At 32.6% G+C, this 17951-nt stretch overlaps 1 protein-coding gene across 1 annotated transcript in view; it reads right to left on the bottom strand.

The window, feature by feature from the left end:
- Positions 1-1430: 1430 nt before the first annotated feature.
- Positions 1431-17951, bottom strand: part of LOC113519916 (uncharacterized) — a 126153-nt gene continuing 109632 nt past the window's right edge. Inside the window, exon 2 of the mRNA XM_052902229.1 lies at positions 1431-10240. Coding sequence (XP_052758189.1) covers positions 10183-10240 — 58 coding nt within the window. The 3' untranslated portion in view covers positions 1431-10182. The remainder of the gene's footprint in view (positions 10241-17951) is intronic.

Raw genomic sequence — 17951 nt, 5'->3', positions numbered from 1 at the left:
AGTAATGATAAAAACTGTAAATCATATGGTTGCCTCCTTTCTTCTTATGCAAATATAATTAGTAAAAAGAGGATGAAAGATACACCACCTGTTGTCATCTTTCTCAATTCATAGCAGTGTATAGAAAATGTTTGATACGTCAATTATTTATCAATAACAAATTTTACATTACTAGATAATATATTGTGTTGATAGTTTATGTAGAAAGTATGCAAGCAGGTTGTGTCTAAATTTATATCAAAACTATTATTAAATGGTAGTTATATTTGGTTATACGGCCTATAGTATAACATTTTCTAATTTACTTACCAATATTTACAGCCAAACACTATTAATTATACAATTATATATACAATCTAATACACAATATATAAATAAAACTTCCTTATATAATTAAAAATTTAATTTAAAGTAAAAAAACACTCCCGCAAACGTTTCCCGTTTTTTCTGTTACTTTTTCAGTTTTGTCACATGTTTGTAAAACTTGTGAGTTTTTTTCTTTTCTACAATGGCAATCGGTCTTTATTTTTACCAATTCAGCCAGCATCAAGTATTTTATTTTTAGCTTCATTCTTCAGAATATCGCCAAGTTTAATGTTTCCCGCCTTTTTCGATCACCATATTATATATTCAACGATCATTATTTATTTGAATCAACGAAAATCTTTTTAACCAACATCAATTACAATTAAGGTAGTAGTAACAGAAGAACATAAGCATTCCTCTTGAGGGATTTTGCCAGTAGTTGCCACGCTTGGTAGGTGGATTGGCTTTGGTTTTAAGAGGAACGCTGCTGCCCGTCCCTTTCCCTCCTTTAGTCGCCTCTTACGACACCCACGGTAGTAATTGTTATTAATATCAAATGAAATCAAAGACATCATGGATTCGTCTGTTTATTAAGAATAGATAGTGTTGCCATGCGATGGAATTGTAGTTTTAAGAATCATAAATATTCAGTTTTTGGCAGTTCGAAAAATATACATCTTTTAGTTTTATCTTAAAAGTTATTTAACAATATACTTTTTATATAATTTAATTCTTACTTTCCATGTTGATTTAAATTTATATCAACATGTAATATATATACATCAGACTGTATCGGAAAATGTATAATAATCCGAAGCTTGTGACCTATTCATAAAACTGAACAACTTTTCAAAGGAACTCGAATCAAATTAGAAATATCATTTTTGTACCCCTTATACTTACTAAATTGAGCACATCAGCACACCATATGAAAAGTAGGTATATCGTTATTTTCATATTTCAATATGAAACTGAACAACTGGGAATGTTATTCAGTTTAATGATAAATTATCACTTGTTTTCAAATTAGCATACTTTTTCTATCTAATCCTGCATATTATTATGTTTATACACAACGTTCAGAAATACTTATTTTTTAAGGGAGAGAAATAAATAAACGCGCACAATGTTATCTATGTATTTAAAATTTAATTTTCGTTACTTATATACAAATTACAACATTCACTATTATAGTAGTTATTAGTTCACCTATATTTACACATGTAATAGTACACTTTAGAAGCGTAATTTCATTTATTCAAGTCATAAATTACACCAGGAAACTTCGGAATACGAGTACTCACGAACGATAATAACCAACAACATTGTTACACGGGAATCGAACCGGCCACCGGTGTTGACAACCATATTGTATCAATCGGAATAGAAAAATGGGATTGTACACTAGAAAAGTAAGGTTTGCCGATGTTAATATACAAGAGGAGAAAGGGTATAACAGTCCAAAAGGTAATAGTTACGAAACTGAACAACTGTCACCAAGAAGCATGATCTCTCATGATCAATATAATCATCACGATCAATTGAAATCTAAATGTGAAAATAATTTTTTAGATATTAGATTTTTTCATATTTCGACTTTCAACTTTTTTGAGGAAAGTTGTTCAGTTTCATTAACAACATTGTTCTGTTTAATTAATAATACGCTCAATTTCGGATTGATATACTTTTTCTCTTATATCATGTAAACTAACCGGTGTTCGCCAATACTTCGATTTCCCGTTCATTTTATACTGCACAGGAATAATTAATTGTACTTACTAAATCTATAATGTATAAAGATTCCCAAAGAAAGTAACGAGAACAATTAAAATCATCGAAAACTTAAATAATAACGAAATAAATAGTTATATATTTTTTTTTATATATATAAAAAAGTTTTCACCGACATCAAGTTCTTATGATTCCTATGAAAATATTGATTTTCTAACGCATGATGTTATTTTTATAATTCTAAAGTAATCTATAACCATATTTAGGTACACTGGAAACTATACAGGTTGTGATTTGTGACAGAACAAATAATTTCAAATCTTATTTATTTTAAGAGCTTCTAAGAAACTGAACAACTTTCTTTAAAAGCAACAATCTTTTATACAAACTGCGCATTCATAGTATGGTAGATTTAGCATAAAAAATTCAAAAATTGTTTTCATATTTCGATCTCTGTATTTACTTCGCAAAAATTGTTCAGTTTCATTAATACCGATACTAGATTTTTTATTATTGTAGATACTATATTTCTATTACACCTTATTACTGTCCATATGGAAATGATCATAATCTGAAAATATGTTATGTGTAATATTTAATAATTCATATAATTTAACACGCTTTCAATTCCGTCACAAAACAAAAGATGCTAGACTAGACCATAACGATTTTTGTCACGCTAATTCAACCTCTATTTACTGCATTTAAAACAAAAATTCAAATGTACATAGAATTATAATATATATATATATATATATATATATATATATATATATATATATATATATATATATATATATATATATATTATATGAGATGCACTCTTCACTGGTTTCAGACACACAGTTATATTGCATATCGTTAATTTACGATTAGTATTATAATGTGAATAACTATAGATTGAGGTTGTGGTTACATGCGGGCATTAGCGACTGCATATGAGCGTTAGTGTCTTCATGCGGTCGTTAGCGACTACATGCTGACATTAGCGACTGTATGCGGGCTTTAGTAACCGCATACATAACGGAGTTATTACTATAAGAATTGCAATTGAATAGAAAACAGAACATTTGAGTTCAACCGCAAAATTATAGTCTTTTATATTGGAAAAACTAACATTAAGTATATAAGACATGCTATAGAAAACGAGCTAATTGTTTAGAAATCACAAGAAAGTGAATCGGTGTATCTACTAAGCTAACACATACGAGGCTGGCTCAAACAAGAGTATCCATCGTCTCACTTGATATAGCGGAAAAGAGATCACGAGCTATGGATACTTCTCGTTCTAGCCAGATGACACTGGTAGCCGACAATTTTAAATTTAAATATTTTTAAAACTGGCACATAAGAAAATGTAATAAAAAAAAATATTAGCTGTGACAATAGTTTCATATTCGAAATTTGAATTATGTACTTAAAGGTGTTTAAGTGTATTTTTTCCTATAGTTTTTAATAAATCGAATGGTCTTTCTAGTTTCGCACGGTACAAAAAACATCAATTTACTAAGTATTTAATAAATAGCTATGAAATTTTAAAACATGCCGACCATTCATTTGAAACAGGAAAAGAGGATGTTATTTAAGTAGTAGTAGTATAAACTGTTTTCAGATGATATTTATTCACATAAAAATTAAATACTGGGCGAAATTAAATACTATCCATTCTGTAGTGCCATTTCTCTTAACTTTTCTTTAAAATTAAAATTTCATTTTGTTGTCACAACGAAATCTGCGGCTCGTGAACTATATGCGGCTCTTTGTATGTGAAATGCGGTTCTTTAATTCCATACGCAAGTATTATTTATTTTATAAAAAAAAAAAAAGATTAAAAATTAAAGGATTAGGCGCCAAACTTTATTTATGAACGTACTATTTATTATTGGCAAGAAAAAAAAAATGTGCCTGTTTAAAAACTTTAAAAATTTTATTTATGAAATTTGAAATTCTATTAAGAAAAATGGCGCATTCAAAGCTCAGTCCCACTGTTTAACATTCTCAGTATACTTACGTGCATTATTACAGTTTATTTAATTGTATCTTTCAATTGAGAAGTTATTAACATTCCTGAAAAATGTTTGAATAATATATGTAGACTACCAAGTAGGTATACGGCCAGTTTACTTAATTCATATTATTTTTTATATATGTACTCGTAATTTAATTGTCGGCTAACTACATTGTCTAAATATTGAAGTGACCGCCGGACGTTACATTTGAAAATCGAAACAGTCTTTATCAACGTACCTATACAAATCATTATTAAAAAGTATTCGAATGTAACCGACACACAGGAATTTAAATTTCAAATCCAACGTCCAACAGTCCCTCTGTCAATGGTATACAAAAAAAAAACAAGACTCCCGTACAAAAGTTACACTTAATATTGGCCCAGAAGATTGATAATTCATAAAAATAAGTCATTATCTCGTCATAGTCGTAGAATACTGACGGATGTTTACATGTAATCTTTGTCAGATCCGTCAGTATTCTACGACTATGACGATCTGAGGACGAGACATAAGTGGAGTAGAATACTTATTAAAAAAATAAAAATTTCTTTGTCTATACACTATAATTTCTTGTTTTATTTTTTTTTTTTTTAAACAATTGGGAACGTTTGATAACAGCTATCAGTAGCTGGTTAGAAATGAGTGTACAATTATTTTAATGCGTTCTATTTTCAGGGTCGTTTAGTGTCGCACTGTAGGTGCATCTTGTATTTTTTTTTTGTATACCAATGACTGCTGTACATAAATTAAATGCATCGTACATCGCCACTTAACTTGTCTAACTACATTAATTACACAGTCCAACTGGATTGCACTCGTTTGGAACTATGCGCTGCCGCCGGCGCGCCTTGTCATATATCACAACTAAATAATAAATTATATACTATATGCACTTTATATTTCGTCACTGTACGTACCCGACTGTACTTAATTTAGGGATATGGTATTTTGTGAGCATCTACAATATTTCTACGATCAATTTGAGATTCTTTAATCGATAATTTAAAAAAATTCGAAAGTTTTTTTTTAAAGAATCTTCGGAAGCGACGCGTTCAGCCAGTAACATTTTATAAGTACTTAAATGCAGTTTTTATTTTTTTATTTTTACTTACACTGTTTTGGTCATTGTCAACGACTTCCGTGTACTAGTTAAGTGCACACGCGGCTAACGTGTGGAAAATGTATGTCGATAGAAAGAGACAAGATAATAATTTTTAAGTTTTAAATTCTTAGTTGGTCGAGTCATCGTTTTTCTAAGTGCTTTTCTAACGGGTACTCAAAATGCAAATTCACTTTTTACCACACTCTTCAATTGGCGGAAGATAATGTTTAACCATATTAGTTAACATTTTTAATACAGAAATTATTAATTATTCAAGCAAAATATGTAATAAACCTAAGCAAGTTATTTGCAGGAATTTATTACTTAATTTTGATATTAGATTACCTATTTACCTACATATATGTACTTGTCAACGTTAATGGTCGCAAAAACCATTTACATGTCATAAGTGTTATTTATCATTGTATAAAATAAATCTTTAGTTTATGTTTTCATATTTACTATGATGTTCGGTACTTGGGCTGCGGCCAATATTAGCTATTGTCTACTAAGTGAAATTGGCAAGTCGAAATTGGCAAGTTTTCGCAACGCCTATTCTATATAAGAACAAATAACTAGGTTGTACCACTTCCATAGGTTTTTATATAAATCATATGACTTGACCGGTTTCGCAGTATGAAACTTATAAATTTTATGAATTTAAAAATCGCCAAATTTACATAGGTAACGGTAATAAACAGAATTTACAATAAAACATAATTATTATTTTTAACAGATTACGTTAACTACATTCATCATTTAATTTTAATTAATTGATTGATCAGCTTTCAATGAAATTTGGTACATGGATATACTATGTCATAGATAGGACACTTGTATTAAATAAACGCGGGCAAAATTTCTAGGTTCAACAATAAGTTACATAAAAATAACCGCTTACCAACGAGCGTTTTTTATAGTAGCATATCATTGCAGCGATATATAAAAAAAAAGTTATAAAGTAGTTAACATGTTACTGGCTGGTCGGTCACTATGAGATGCTACAAAGGTTCGCAGAAGATTAGCAAGGCATAACTGTGTGAACTTATCTGTATTGTGACGCCTGTTACTAGTAAGAAACGCGTGGGAATGACAGTACCCTATAATTATTGTATTGCAGTGTTCTTTTTTTTACAACTCAGGGGGCAAACGAGCATGCGGCTCACCTGATGGTAAGTGACTATCGCCGCCCACGATCACCCACAACACCAACGGCATTGCAGGTGTGCTGCCGGCCGTTTAAAAAGGGATATGCTCTTTTCTTTAAGGTTATGATGTCGTATCGGTTCGGAAATACTTATGTTCTTAACACGCCTAGGTTTTAATACTGCACGTTGTAATGGCAGCTTACATGTAACATTCAAGGTTTATAAAAATGATAATAAATCAATTAAAAGTAATTGCTATTAGGTACATAGTGTTATATAATCTAGATAGAGTATCTGTCAGCAAACGCTTCGCCAAAAATAGGACAACTTTTTCATTCTTTTAATTTTGAGTCATTATGCAGATTTTACGAATCATCAGTGCGTGACTAGGAATAGTAAAATTTTACAATTATTGTTTGCAACATAAAAAACGATGTCGCAAGTTTTGTTTTAAAAAATACACACCAGCCAATAGCTGGCTTATCATTTTTTTGATATTCAGTGCTCCGTCTAGATGTATATATCTAGTACGTATACCTACGTATAAAGATTTATAAAAATGCCTAATGATAAATGTAATTCAGTAGGTAGTTTTATAATAATTAATTGATATTCGTAAGTAAAAAACACATGATATACATTTTCGTTTTATAAATTCACGTATAGTGGTTACAAAACATAATTGCTTGATAGTATTTATTTGATATCTTAATGCAAACATGATTTTATACAGTATTAAAACTTAAGCTAAATTAAAATACAAATGAAGTGTTTTACATTAAAATGCTATTAAACATAATAATAAAAGCTCAGATATTTAATAGTTAACACAATTTTTCAAATATAATAACTTATAAAAATACAACAAAGATGAGAATTCGATGGATCACCCCACTTTTATATATAAAAAGCCAATATGCGTCATCTATCAAAACCAATATCAGTGTATATAAATACATAAATAAAGGATTAGTAGCTATGTTACTAGATCTACGTCTAGATAGAGTTTCAATTTCATTATTATTACGTGAGAGAGTATTACGCGTCAGCAAAAAGTTGGCTGTTTTTAAGACGTTTTTGACACTCGATGCTCTATCTAGATGCATATGATCTAATGTAAGTATACATATAATATTAAAACAGAAACCATTAGGTACAATACTTTTAGGCTTTGGTTTCTAATAAAAGTATTTATAGGAAATAGTAGTTAAAGCTTCAATTATAGACACCATCGTTTCTCAACGTCAAAGTCAAGCATTACAAGCGCCAAAAATAGATATCTTTCATACAAACTTGTGGTCCTTCCTTCACTGTCGTGACTTCCAAGTTGAGAAATGATGAATTACAAATACAGATCTTTTTTTTTTAATGTTGGCATCATAAGAACATTAGTTAGTGTAACAATTAGACACAGACGATCGGAACTTCGTGAAACGGAACGGAAATGTGATAAAATGTTTCACTCGATGGACAAGGAACTATGTACACAAATTTACTGTACTATAAATCGAAAAATACATTTCTTATGTTCAAATTTTATTAAGGTAAACGTTCTGATCGCCTTGTTATACAGATCAGTTCACAGGCTATGGTCACAGTCCAGGTGGGACGGCCGCAGTGTTGCGACGATGGGGGACTAACAACATCGGACGGATCATTTCGTTCACCATTGGGCTCCACGAGTATGGGGTGAAGAGTGTTTGTTAAATATGTAGTGAACTAATAATGACAGAATAGTTTTTTCTTTATCTTTGACAAGAATTTTGTTCTATATTTAAAGTTATATTTTTTTCAATGCTCGACGACAATAATTTTGTTCCGTATTTAAATTCAATTTAGTTGTTTTTTTGTTGATGGCCAGTAAGTAACAAAGGAAATTAGACTAACACATTATTTACAGCTATCAAATGCGAAGAGTATTCGTTGGTGTGTCCCATTAAAACTTTTAAAATTCGTAAAGGTAGTTTGTTACCTATATATGTATACATTTATATAGGTCCATATAGGTCTTAAAATGATTTATCATTGACAATATTCTTTTGTAAATGATATTTAAAATTTTATAACTTATTTGTGTCGAGATACTTGTAAATCAGACTTTAAAATTAAAATACTATAATGTATTATTTGAACCAGAGATATTGAATGTGTCTCAGAGAGCAAAAATTTACTCGCGAGTGGGACTAAGGGCATTTCCATAGGAATAAGGACAATGTTGTTTACTCTTATGGCATCGTATAGAAGCTATTACAGTTATAGCAGTATGGAATGCATAACGGCCAGTATGTTTATAAAATTACTGGCAACTCGCTCATTGCAATGATACGTTGATGATATATTTTTTTATTCGTAAGACACGAGCAAGGAAACAAAGTGTCATACGCCACGGCAAGAATGAAAAAACTTGAAACAAAATTTTATAGTATATTTCAATAGAATTCAATGAAAATGCAAAAAAGAATAATTAAATAGACCGAAAGACAGTTTGTTGATGTTCAGTACGTACGAAAAATCGATTCGTACGATTAAATAATCGACTAATTAATCGATCGAATGTTTCAATTCTATCTATTTATATTTCTGATATTATTATTATTTCATGACGATTTTCATGAAACTTGGTTGCCTTTTCATTAGTTCTATTGAAACAGGTTTTTTTTTATTGGCTTTTGTGGTAATAGTAGGCTAATGTTAATATAGCCCTATTAAGGTACTCTAGCTCATTTATGTCCCACTACTGGGCATTATGATATAACACCGTTATTGTTTGATAATATTTTAAGTTAAGAGTTATACCTACTTGGTAAAACTCTTAATTTTTTCTATGAAAATAAAATACATATAAATTTTAGATTAGGTACTTGGTTTCATATAAAATAAAATATATTTCGTATAATTCTAAGTCTCTTGAAATAGTGTCAATAATTATATTTTAATAACCATTCGGTTTAAGTATGTTTAATTTTGGCCATAAATATTTTTTATACTTATGTTAATAATATAAATATTAAAATATCTAATATTCTGTCATTTGTTATCGTTTAGATAGAACTCTCCACCCGGACTCGGGGAACTTACGAACAGAGCAATCAATGACCAATTCGGTAGTTGGTACTTGATGGTTACATAAATTGTATTTGACTTATTTGGTACCAATAGTCTTGGTATTTCATATTAATGAATTAAAACAAAAAAGTATAGACATAACGCTATTGGTTACAAGAGTTGCGTAGGTGTTGCCATGTTTAAATACTTTGATAACTGATGTAAATAACCACTGCAGTTTCGTCTCAGGATTTATTTATTTTATAATGTTTATCAAGATCGAACAGTCCAGAACGTAATAATATAATAGAAAAAAATTACAGTGTTTTGAATTGATTAATAACGTTTTTTAGTAGTTTGAGGTAATTTAAAAACGAATTTCTGACAACATTTCTGCGTGAAAAGATGTTGATATTGATTTTTAGGAAGTATTTTCTTGAGTACGATTTAAAATATTTATTTGTATGGTTTTGGTACAAATTTTGTATAAAATTATTTGACTGAGCGTGGCTTTGTCACATTGAGATGGTACCTAATTATATATTGAGCTGCGAAGTTGTCGTGTTTGCTAGGTCTCAACTCGGACTAGCTTGCGTCGATTTGATAATAGATGGCGGTAACTTACGTAGTCTATACTTTTTTATTTATCCGAGATTATTTTTGTGTCTATGTAACAATCATTAGGTACCTTCCAGACTGAGCATTGATTGCTGTTTGTTGCTTGCTGTGTCGGTAGGGTCCCCGTGCCCCGGACTCGTGTAAGGCCGCACCCCTCCCCCCCTGCCGTCGTCGCTCACTGCGGGTGCGCGGGCGCAGGCGGCCCGCGCGGGGCTCGCGGTCAGTCGCCCGTTGCGGTCACTGTAGTCCAACTCCACGGGCTGTTGTAGCTCTTTTGACTGGAAAGAAGAGAAGGCATATATTAGGTTTTATTTTAGTGCAATTTTGAACGAGCATGGTAACGCATAAGGGCTATTGTGTGTGTCACAGTATATTCTGTGATGTCCATGGTAATCAACATGTTCGCCATTCACATTCAAAGGTGAGAAATAAAATAGGGAAGAAGGTCTCTATAAAAAATTGGGGGTTGTTAGAAAATTAATATAAAATCTTCATGGGAGTAAACTATTGATTGTAAAAAGATGGTGTCCCACAAAGAAACTGACTTCATTTGTGACAAAACCAGTTAATTTGCTGTAAAACTAAACTGCTGAACCGATTTTGATATTTTTTTTATACAACTTAGAATGGCAAACAAGCTGAGGGCCCACCTGATGGAAAGTGGTAACCGTCGCCTATAGACATGAGCAGTACCATGGACATAACAAAATATACTGTTTCGCCCATGATACCCCTCATGCGTTGCCATTCCTGAGGACTCAGCTGTTATTCCTCTGTACCCAGTAAATTCACGCCATATCCCACCCTTCAAACCGAAACACAGTCATGCAAACACAGCTGCTTCACGGTTGAAACACGAATGGGACAGAGGTACCCAAGCAATCGACTTTTGTACAAAGTCTCCCTCTGGTAATATTTTGTGAGACCAATCTGCCAGTATATCTTTTCAGAAAAAAAGAATTTTTCAAATCGGCTTTCAACTGACGGAGTCATGAGGTAACAAACATATTATGAAGTACTTTTGACTGATTTTGCTAGTCAACAGTACTTTTGATTGGTTAAGAGTTTAGACCGCAACATGTATAGTATTAAACGTCGCAGGAAAGTTGGCTGTACAGTTAAAAGTCCATCAACTGTAAAATATAAACTACCTCAAGCGAACTTAAAGGCTAATGAGTAATTACGTCCCTCCACATTTTACTATATCAGACGTTATCGATCAATCTTCTTGCATGCAATTCAGGTTTTTATCAATTTGATCTCTATTACAAAAGGTTGAACGTTTTTATTCGTCTGCGATATCAAAGTTACATATTAATTAATTAAAAAAATATTGTATTTTAGTCTAAGATCTCGCTGCTGACTTGTGCAGGTATCAGACTTTTAATGAAAGATGGCGAAAATATACTGAGTACAGAGGAATAACATCTGAGTCCTCAAGAATGGCAACGCATGGGGGGTATCATGGGCAAAACAGTATACTCTGTTATGTCCATGGTACTGCTCATGTCTATAGGCGACGATTACCACTTTCAATTAGGTGGGCCGTCAGCTTGTTTGCCATTCTAAGTTGTATAAAAAAAAAATATAATACATTGCACCAGGGTTGCATGCTCTGCATCAATTCCCTATGACCACAGATAATATAATACTATTGCTGTTACTACATCATGATCACTTAGAACAAAACAAAGATATTGGATTAAAATCCTTGCGGTTGCTTTGAATTCGGATTTATTATTTTTATCTTTGTTACCTCATAACTTTGTCAATTCTAAACTGATTTTGAAAAATTCTTATTTTATCTGAAAGGATACATTTACGGGATTCATCTTATAGAAATTTCATTAAAATAGTTTCAATAGTTCAGTTGTTAAACCAAAACAACTGCTACAAATGAAGTCGTTTTTTTTTGTGGGACACCATCTTTTTACAATCGATAATTGACTCCCATGACGATCCCCAAGAAAGCTCGTGTATAGAAAAGAATAATTAGACTTCTGTTTAGTGTAAATCTTATTAAAAAGCAAGTTTATCAAATTTATCAAAATTACCCATTTTCACAAGCAAACCAACATAAAGCAGGCAATTAAATGAAATTAAATAAAATGCATCCGGCATTTGTATTATATTTTCGCTTATTCTCGTTTAAAAACTTCATAATTTATTTTAATTTCCAAAGGTTTGTAAGAGATTGCTCTAGCAATAAGACCGCCATTTTTATCTTTATGTATATACATGTATATTTACATTTTATGCTACTATATTTCACTGCATTGTTTATATGCTATTATTTATTTTTGTTGCTGGTACAATAAAGAGTTAAACAAATAAATAATAAAGATATAAATAAATTTATTAAAAAAAAAGTATTATTGCAGAAATCAGCGTTGGGATCTTAGTCTATTTGTAATCACTTTATCGGATTAATTCTTGTATGAAGTATAGTGTTTGCACGCTACGTGCTTATGCGCTGATCGACGGTTTTGATGAAAGAAAAACTTATTTGTATGTTAACTAGAGTCCGGAGGTTGCTTTCAATAATTACTTTGATATGTTAATCCTGTAGACGCAATATGTGTTACTTTTATTATAAAAATCTTTTATTAATCAGAAATTTTAAATGCAATAACTTATAGGGAATAATATAGATAAAATGGGGAAAGAGATTATTAGTGGCTGTAAATTCATTGTTTGCATCTTAAATTATATAGATGGAGTATCGAGTCTCAAAAACGGGAGAACTTTTTGTCAGCTAATTGTCAAATTAGGAGGGAAAGGGATTGTTAGTAATGGGGTCAAAATAGCCATATTACTAGCAATATACCCTGTCAGGTCGACCTCCACGTGGTTCCCCCTGGAAACCATCGTGACTAATTCTAGTTTAATTCGTCAGGATGGGCTAACTGACCTACTTTCATCTTCATCTGTCATCCCTCACTGGTGCCCCGCCAGTGTGTGCCGATAGCGCAGACGGGGTTACCATACCATTATCACCTATTAAAAAAAAATTGTCAAATTAGCTGACTCGTTTTATCAGTGTTCTATATACTTACACCTACAGTGCATTTTGACGTATCTATATTGAATTATTTAATAAATAAAATTAGTTTATGCGCATTGAAAAGGTGCAAAAATAACTTGAAACAAAATAAACATAGAAGTTATAAAGGAAACACTGATAACTATTTATCACGCAAAATTGTATGAAAAAGTTGGCCCGCTTTTATCGAAGCATTTGTATGGAGATATTCTATCTATTCTATATAATCTAAGGCTAACATATAGATAGAGGTGGATAATACATATATAGTGGGGGGAAAGGGATTGTTAGCAATGGAGTTTGACAGCCCCATTGCCAGCAATATGCCCTATTAGGTCGAACACCACGTGGTTCCCCCTGGAAACCATCGTGCACAATTCTTGTTGAATTCATCACGATGGGCCAACTGACCTGCTTCATCCTCACCTATCACCCCTCACGCTGCCCCGCCAGCGCATCCCGATAGCGCAGGCGGGGTTACCATACCATTATCACCCATTAAAAAAATACATATATAGTAATATATATATATTTCAGTTACAATATTTATATATTGGTTTAATAATGAATATGTTAAAAGTCTGTTATCCAATACTATTTTTATAATCCGACCGATATGGGTGATATCGTGACCTTTTCTTACGCCATCAATGACCAGAGGAACCCAATATATAGATATTGGATCAGTACTGATATTACCTAATACCGTATCAGGTCAATCTTCACGTGGTTTCCCTATAAACCTTTGTATTTAATTCTTTTTAAATTCGTTACGTTGGCCAACCTATCATCTTTCACTGGCGCTCTGCCATCGTATATCGAGAGCGCAGGCTGGGTTACCATTCCATTTTCACAGATTAAAAAACAAGATTTTTTGTAGGGAAATTTGGCAGTTGATAAATTAGTAACATCAAATAATATTAGCATGTTTATAATTTAATTTAGTGATTTAAAACGCAGCGATAAACGATGTCACGTTTCGTAGACACAATAGATTTAAAATATTTGAATTCAGGACGCAGATTTCGGTGTTTAAAATATTACTTGTTTGTCAACAAGCAACAAGTTGCTTCCAGATGTTTTGTAAAGAAAATAGTCATAAAATAATATGTCCTTTTGGAAGTCGCTTAAGTAACCGCCGTTAATCTTGAGTTAATCTCGAATTAAACCGGACTCAAGATTAACTAATTATGAATACAAATTAATTAATATGGAACCAATATAAACAATAGAAGATATCGCGTAATACATAAACACACAAAAAAAATATTTCGAACTGCCTTTAAAAATTATCTTTACTCACAATTACGGTAACTGTCATTAAAATAACAGACAAATTCATGTCAAGTGTAGTAACAAGGTTTTATAATGGCAACATTTGTGTGCATTAACATGCGTTTTTACCGGCCTTAAATGGTTTAAGTAGTTATAGAGCATTCCACTATTGCGTGCCATGAATTTATTCATTTGTACACGTTATGAATGACGGGTATTCGCATTAGCAAACAATTAAATGTTGATCGATATACATTATTAAATAATTATTCTGAGTAAATATTTCTCTCGATATTTACGAAAAAATATAAATATATACATATTGCACACAACGCCATCTAGTTTCAAATTTAGTAAACTTGTACTATAGATACTAAATAATCGATACATATTTACTTTTTTTTTAAATACATAAATACTCATAGGACAATTAACAGCCGATATGGTAAGTGAACGTCGAGGACTTCACCGCGGTCCCCTTAGAAGCCATTCTTGGGGACCCGAATTGACTTCATCCCTATTGTTTCATCTTTTAATATTCCATCCTTATACATTAAAAAAAAATGTGGTAACGCACAATCTACAGATGCGCCAAGCCAACTGTCCGCACGACGCAGCAGACTGGAGCGATGCACGCGAACTTGACCCAGTTGTTGGAAGCGATGAATTATTTAGCGAATACCGGCGGCGTAGTCCGCGCTACACGATTGCACGCAACATTTTGCATGCGGTGCGTTACTTACTGGCCGTCAGTGTTGCCAGGTTGGATACTATTTTCGCATTTTTCGGTAAAAATTTATGTTATGGAAAAATTTTGATGAAATACAATTGTTAGTCGGTAAAATATGTATATTTCTTATGGCAGTCTATGGTTCCCCATAGACTAGGTTCAGCAGTGGACAGATAACGGCTGATACATGATGATGAAAATATGTATGTAAATAAATACTGGAAAGATCGCTTTTAACGATAAGGTCGCCTATTGTTTTCCCATTGTGATCATTTCTTGTAATTGTTTATATCTATAATAAGTTTACTATTGTAATCTTTTGGAGGAAACAATAAAGAAATCTATCTATCTATATACTTATATATAACGTAGTTGGTCTAGAAAGTAACAATTAAAAAAAAATTAGAGCCAAAATCACACTCATACACGTAATAAACCATTGCAGTGGAGGATAAAAACAAGGAAGTTAGAATGTTGTGTTTCAAACTACTTTGGTGGTGGGAAGATATCTATGCCCTTGTTGTTAAGATATGCTCTTGTTGAATCTAAATTTGAGATACAGTATTAAATTCTGGGGACATAGCTGTGATTACAATATACATAAAGCTTTTATATTGCAAAAAAGATCTTAAAGTTCTCACAGTACCTGGGTTATATTTGCTAGTGCTTCTTACTGACATGTGGAGAACTCTAAGTTTATATGAAAATGAAGAGGGAAGACAGATAAGATTGAATACAAGAAAATAAGATGTGGTAAATACTTTTTGTCGGGGGGTAAGAGATTGTTAGTAACGGAGACTGAAAATCCCATTGCTAGCAATATATCCAACCAGGTCGACCTCCTCGCGGTTCCCCCTGGAAACTATCATGGTTAATTCCTGGTGAATTCATCATGTTGGGCTAACTGGCCTGTTTTCATTCTCATCTATTACCCTTCACTGGTGCTCCGCCAGCGTATCCCGTTAGCGCAGGCGGGGTTACCATACCATTTTCACCCATAAAAAAAAAAAACTTTTTGTCCCAGACTCCAAGTTGCAAAACAATGTGCCTTGTACCATTCAATCAAATTATTTAATAAGTTACCCACTGATATGAAAAACAGAGCTATTTTGTTGAAATAATGTTTTTATACTTTAGACGAATTTATTGTGTGTTTGACAAGTAATTTAACTTTGTTATGACAAGTAATTTATCTACTTTTTTTTATACAACTTAGAATGGCAAACAAGCTGACGGCCCACCTGATGGAAAGTGGTAACCGTCGCCTATAGACATGAGCAGTCCCATGCACATAACAGAGTATACTGTTTCGCCCATGACACCCCCCATGCGTTGCCATTTCTGAGGACTCAGATGTTATTCCTTTGTACCCAGTAAATTCACGCCATATTCCACCCTTCAAAGCGAAACACAGCCATGCAAACACAACTGCTTCACGGTTGAAACACGAATGGGGCAGAGGTACTCAAGCAATCGACTTTTGTGCAGTCTCCCTCTGGTATCACTATCTATTATAAGCTATCATTTTGTTTTCTTTTATTTTTCCATTATTTTTAAATTGACCTTATTGTTTATACTTTATTATTTCTTTAATTTTTTGTTTATAAAATATTGTAACTTATTTAAAACACAACTGTATGATTGTTATTGAATAAATAAATGAAATGAAATGAAATGAAATGAAAAATTGAGGATTTGTTGGATAATTTAAATTAATTTCAGGACGCGGCGCCCATAACTGATGGGTGGGTTCTAGGCAGTTACCAACACTGTATAATGGACAATCCGGCCCAATGTATGTATGTAGTTGTTTAATATACAGGTAGGAGAACACATAAAAACAAATTGCGCCTTGCGGCAAGCGTGAAATCACATCAGATTGGAGTCCACGTAACGTTTCACAAGAGGAGATCACATTAGAAATGCATTTAATTAATTTCATTACCTGTGACTTTTATGTTTATAGCCTCATTTAATTAATGTATGAACGAGATAAAGCGACGTTAATGTAATTGGATTCACCGTTAGGTGGATCCGTGAATGTTCTTTACAGGACTTTTTGTCGTATACCACTCGTCGTATATTACTTACAAGAATTTCTGAAATATGCACATTTTAATGGGTGAAAACGGAACGGTAATGTCGTCCGCGCTATCGGTATATGCAGTGACGGATAATAGGTGAGGATGAAAGGGGGAGACTTTGTACAAAAATCGATTGCTTGGGTACCACTGTCCCATTCGTGTTTCAACCGTGAGGCAGTTGTGTTTGTATGGCTGTGTTTCGGTTTGAAGGGTGGGATATGGCGTGAATTTACCGGGTACAGAGGAATAACACCTGTGTCCTCAGGAATGGCATCGCATGGGGGGGTATCATGGGCGAAACAGTATACTCTGTTATGTCCATGGTACTGCTCATGTCTATAGGCGACGGTTACCACTTTCTATCAGGTGGACCGTCAGCTTGTTTGCCATTCTAAGTTGTATAAAAAAAAAGCAGGTCAGTTAGTTAATCGGGAAGAGTTCGAGAATCAATCACGATGGCTTTTAGAGGGAATCGCGTGGAAGTCGATCTGACAGGGTTTGTTGCAAACAATGGGGCCACTAGATCATACTATTACTAAAAATCTCTTTGCACTCGTAATACGAAGATTCGCAAGAATTAGTACCTCTATTTTGCTTTGCAATAAATATATCTTTACTAGCTTTTCCTGCGGATTCGTCTGCGTCACCGTTGTAATAAGTAATTTATTATTATTTCTTTACATACCTCATAATTTAATAACTTAAGGTAGATATGTAAAATCTTAATATATATATATATATATTACATCTCTAGATGTATTTCATTATTATTCACGTTACCTCCAATCAAACTGTTTTTATAACGGCTCCTCTCCTTTCAAAGGTTGCCTGGAAGAGATCGCTCTTAGCGATAAGGT

This window comes from Galleria mellonella, unplaced genomic scaffold, assembly GCF_026898425.1.
Source record: "Galleria mellonella isolate WM207_F2 unplaced genomic scaffold, CSIRO_AGI_GalMel_v1 utg89, whole genome shotgun sequence".
Classification (NCBI taxonomy): domain Eukaryota; kingdom Metazoa; phylum Arthropoda; class Insecta; order Lepidoptera; family Pyralidae; genus Galleria; species Galleria mellonella.
The sequence above is the reverse complement of the archived record's forward strand: the minus strand, read 5'-3'. Positions and strand labels throughout refer to the sequence as shown.